Source organism: Empidonax traillii, unplaced genomic scaffold (genome assembly GCF_003031625.1).
Source record: "Empidonax traillii isolate 1590-97213 ecotype Southwest subspecies unplaced genomic scaffold, ASM303162v1 scaffold5355:size8539, whole genome shotgun sequence".
NCBI lineage: Eukaryota > Metazoa > Chordata > Aves > Passeriformes > Tyrannidae > Empidonax > Empidonax traillii.
Genome location: NW_020960548.1, coordinates 1 through 4,801, shown reverse-complemented (window position 1 = coordinate 4,801; position 4,801 = coordinate 1). Strand labels below are relative to the sequence as shown.

At 36.1% G+C, this 4,801-nt stretch overlaps 1 protein-coding gene across 1 annotated transcript; it reads right to left on the bottom strand.

Annotated features, from left to right (window-relative positions):
- Positions 1–4,298: 4,298 nt before the first annotated feature.
- On the bottom strand, positions 4,299–4,793 carry LOC114073109 (claudin-20-like; the record flags this gene model as incomplete). Its single annotated transcript, XM_027910898.1, has 1 exon — positions 4,299–4,793. A coding segment is annotated over one exon (495 nt), but the record flags the coding sequence as incomplete, so codon positions are not given.
- Between the last annotated feature and the right edge of the window lie 8 nt (positions 4,794–4,801).

Sequence of the window (4,801 nt, the reverse complement as noted above, 5' to 3'; positions counted from 1 at the left end):
AAAAAAGTAGTAATATTTGATACAGAAACAATGGAAAGAAAGGATGTGAGAGTACTGTCAGATGGTGTTATGTTTGTTCTGGATCCTACAGTCAGAATAGTTTTAGTTTTCTCCTCTGTCCATACAAAATTATTTTGACATTCATTTAGTTTTGCAGAAGTTCAAGAAGCTCCTTTTCATGTGCATTTGATTGCAGGATTGATGTTGTGAATCAGCATGGTATCTTCGTGAAATGCTGCTGTATTGGAGAAAAAAAAATTCTAGATCAACCAGGCATACAGTTTGATGTGAGTTCTTAACAATTAACTAGCGGTGGAGTTTTTTATTTGATTATACTGATAATCGAGCTTTAATGTAACTAATCACTTGGTCAGTTCAGTATCACTGATATACATGTTTTGGTTCTGCCGTAGAGGCTTACAGCTAATCCAGGAGGTAAACAACGTAGCAGACTGTCCATTATGGCTCAGCATCTCTGCAGTGTTGAAAACTGTTTCATAATTCCAGGTCAAGCCTTTGTTCCCAAGCCGGAGGTAGGTTTTGCTGTATTTATATGGGGTTTTTTTGTTAATTTGTCAGTCAAGCAGTGTATCTCATTTTGAGTAAGGAACACAGTGGGCTGCTCTATTTCAGCATCTCGCTATGAAGTGGAGTGATGTGAATTTCCTGTGAACGAGGTGTGCTTACTCTTAAGGAGATGCTTTTCTTTTTTGTTCCTGAGAATTTGGCTTTCACCTTCAAACCTCTCTGCAAGATCAGCATACTTCTTTGGGTGTTTGTGGAGCAGGAGATAAGGATTTAATGGCAGGACAGTTTGCTACTATTGTAGCCTTTTTAGAAAGCCTGCTGTTTTACATTTTGCATTTATGAACCGTTTGGGAACTGTGCCTAGAGAATTTTGAAAGACTGCTTTTAATTTGTCATTTTTGTCAAAGATCTCTAATTTTACCATGTTTATAAATCTTTGTTTCACCCTAGCCATCTTTAGCATATTTTACTCCCTCCTGTTTGCTATAGCACTTTGTCACCTATATCCCACTGCCTGTTTAAAAAAAGTAACAATCTTTTCTACTTCTTATCTGTGAGGCAGAGTGAGTAGAGAACAATGTCTTTGTTGTCCACTTATCTGCTGCCACTGGTTTATATTAGTAGCCATTATGATTGCAGGAATCAAAAATTAATAAATTAATCTGTATTTTGGACAAGAATGGTTTTTTTGCTTGGTTTGGCGTTTTTTTGTAAAAATTTAACATTAAGTGAGGTCTGTTTCCCCTGAATGCATGTGGAAATCATAGGATCTTAGAAATATTTGGGTTGGAAGGGACCTTTGGTCATCTAGTCCCATCCCCATGCAATGAGGAGGAGCATCTTCAACTAGATCAGATTTCTCAGAGCTCAGTCCAGTCTGACCCTGAATGCTTCCAGTGATGAGGCAGCCACCATCTCTCTGGGCAATATGTTTCAGTGTTTTACCGCCCTCATTGTAAAAACTTTCCTCGTTACGTCTAATCTAAATCAACCCTCTCTTATGTCCTATCAAACTGCTGTTCTGTTTCAGAAATGAACTTGCAGCTTTTTAAACTGGTTGCTTCAGCTCTTCATTACATTTCCATTCCACCTTATTGCAGTCTCTCTCAAGAGATTTTCAGGTATATCTCTTGAGAACCTTTGGAAGGTTATTCTCGCTCATTTATCAAAAAATTCCAGTTTTATGGTGGATGCAATTTGAGTACTAGTAGCGCCAGTGTAGTCAAAAGTTTTGTGCAGCCTGTGTCTCAGAATTGGGAAGCTATAACTGAAATTCCCGTTTTCCTGTACTGAAAAGGCCATAGTTGACCAAGAGAGAGGTAACTTAGAAAGTTCTGACAAATTTCTTAGTATAAGCACATCCTGCAGTTAGTTGGTGCTCTGTTGAATAAAAAAAGCAGTACCACTAAAGACAAGCATATTTTTATTTAATGTATTTCTTTGAGTTAAAACAAGAATTGCTTATATTGCAAAAGCAGAAAGTACAATTTTTTCAGGCAGAACTGGCACCCGTTTTCACTATATTTTGTTTCCTTCAAACTCCTGTTGTAGATTGAACTTCTCAATAGATCTTCTCATAGAATCTGTTTCCTTGGAAAGCTCCTTCAGCGTGTTGTGAGTGAAGGGCTCAGTGCTCGATTTTTTTTTTCAGAGCTATACAAAGTTCAGGTACTTCTGTATAAAGTTTCAGGAAGAAAAATTTGTAGTGTGTGTAACCAGTGAATATTTCATTTTGCTCATAGGATACAATTATTACCTTTCTCTTATGCCCTTCTATAAAATTATGCCTTTTGGTTACAGTGTTACAGATGTTAATTTTAATTAACATACATAACAATGATCACATCTTAGTGTCATGTCAAAGCCCTTATTAAAGGTGGAGATTCATGTTTGTGAGAATGAGTTGTTTACCTCAATTCTCACAATGTATAAGTATTATTTCAATACTACTATGAATGTTGAGACATAAAAGACTCTTGGTTTATGGAATGGAATGGTGCTGCATGACATTGTGTCTAAGAAAAGAAAATTTGGCTTTTGTGTCATAGCTAAGTCTCTGAAATACCAAGTAACTGCTGATAGTAGCATTAAGAATAGTACAAAACAAGCTCCTTGATTAATACATAGGAAACTCAAAATGCCTGTAACAGTAGTAAAAAAAGCAAATGTAATGCCATTCTTTGTATGAAGAATTAAGACTCTCTGTGAATAAAGATTCTTTACGTTTTAAACTCATAAAACAGTCAACTTTCCCAAATGCTACAGCAGAAGATCTTACTTCTTCCAACATAATAAACATATAATGTTTAGGTTCCTTCATACTGTTTTAGCAGATTTGGGCTAGTAACATGAGAAATGAAAGTTGTATATAAATATGCAGAATAAATACCAGCTGGTTTTATTGAAAGACTTATCCAACCTTATCATATTCCTAAATTTAAAGGCCTGAATTGTACCCCTTTTTATTCATCAATATTGTTGTCGTTTAGGGAAGTATTTAGATAAAACATATTGGCAGTGACCATTACAAAACAAAATCTGGGTGGTGAAAGAAAAGATTAAAGGATTTAAGGTAATTATTCAAAATAAGAGACTTAAGAAAATAAATAAAGGAACTGTCTCTTTATCATTGTTGTCTGCTATATTTTGCAGGAGTGGGCCTGAAACAGACCCTACAGGAATGATTAAAAGGAATTACTAAGTTTTTTTAGAAGGTCAGAACTGTAGAAGACAATGATTGGTAGTGTTATTTAAGCTGATAATAGCTGCTTTCAGCAAGTGTAAGCCAGAACGCTTACAGATTTTTCTTGCATATAGTTTGGTTTACATGCTGTTTGTTACAGTTTGCAGCTGTTTTCAGAGGTATGGTTATGTTTCTGTTGTTTTATTGCTCCTCATATCTAACATTCATTGTGCAGTGATAGATTAGTAGCAATTGGTGATTGTCCAGCTGACATTTCTTTAACAATGATCAATGAAACCCACAGCAGGTGGCAGTTCGGGGTGTGAGAGCTGTGTTTGGCAAGATCTGAATGGTACTGCTGATTCTTCAGCCTGATATGCAGAGTATACAGTGCAGCTAAGGTTTGGAGCCATGAACTTTCGTTGTGAGGGTTTTTTTGTTGCTTTTTTTTTTTTTTTTTTTTTTTTTTTTTTTTTTTTTTTTTTTTTTTTTTTTTTTTTTTTTGTGTGGTGTGTGGTTTTTTTGTTTTTTTTTTTGTTATGAAATCTGGTTACCAAGGCAATTTACAATTGAAAATGAAAGGCAGATGTGTCTGCTTTTTAAAAACTGTTGAATTTGGCTTTTGGGCATCACTTGGACAAATAATGTTTGGGCTTCTTTTCCTTGCATCATAGTGAAGACAGAGATGAAAGTGTAAAATACACCATAAAATGTTACATTATTGAAAGCTTGATTCTCCAAATAGAAAGCAGTTAGTTTTTAATCATCTTTCCTATAACAAGACTTCAGTACCTTAATTGTACAGTCAGTTATGTTTGAAAATAGTTCCTTTTTCTTCAGTAAACGCTATGTGGAAAGTCAAAAAGCATGGTTTGAAAAATCAGCAAAATAAAGTACTTTTGTAGCAGACAAATATCATTTTCTACTTCTTTCCTTTTTGTGGTTGCCCCTGTGAATTAAATACCTTGCATGAACATTACTGCAACCCAGATGTAGGAAAAGTTAAGTTCTCGGTTATATGTTCTTTGAAATAATCATACTACACTTAGCACACAAAAAAAACCTTGAATGGATAGAAATAACTATTTTACACATAGTCCTTCAGGTTGTAACCTGCATTGCTCTCCTGTTCTGCGGATGGAAAATGATGCTGCCTTGGAGGGTAAATCCATCCTCCTTGCTGCTTGTTAAAACAGGAAGTGCAGAAAATCACACCTGCGATAAGCAGAAAGCCTGCTGAAATGAATCCTGTATAAACTGCTGCTCCTGGTTCATGTTTACTGCTCTCTGGAATGGTCTGGTCCAGAAAATTTGAAATAATTTCTCTTGTGTACCAGGATGTTGGTACTAATCCACAGATTCCTGCAAGAACGAAGCAGATTCCTCCAGCGAAACAAGCGTGACTTTTGCTGTCACTGTCCCCTCCCAACTTGGTGCATTTCATTCCAACTGTAGTGATGCAGATCCCAAATGCTGATAGGATACAAGACAGTACCATGGTGGTCCGTGCAGCCTGGATGTAGACGGGGAGAGAGAGAATGGAGTATTTCAGGGTACAGCTAAACATCCCAGTGCTGTACCATGTGCAGT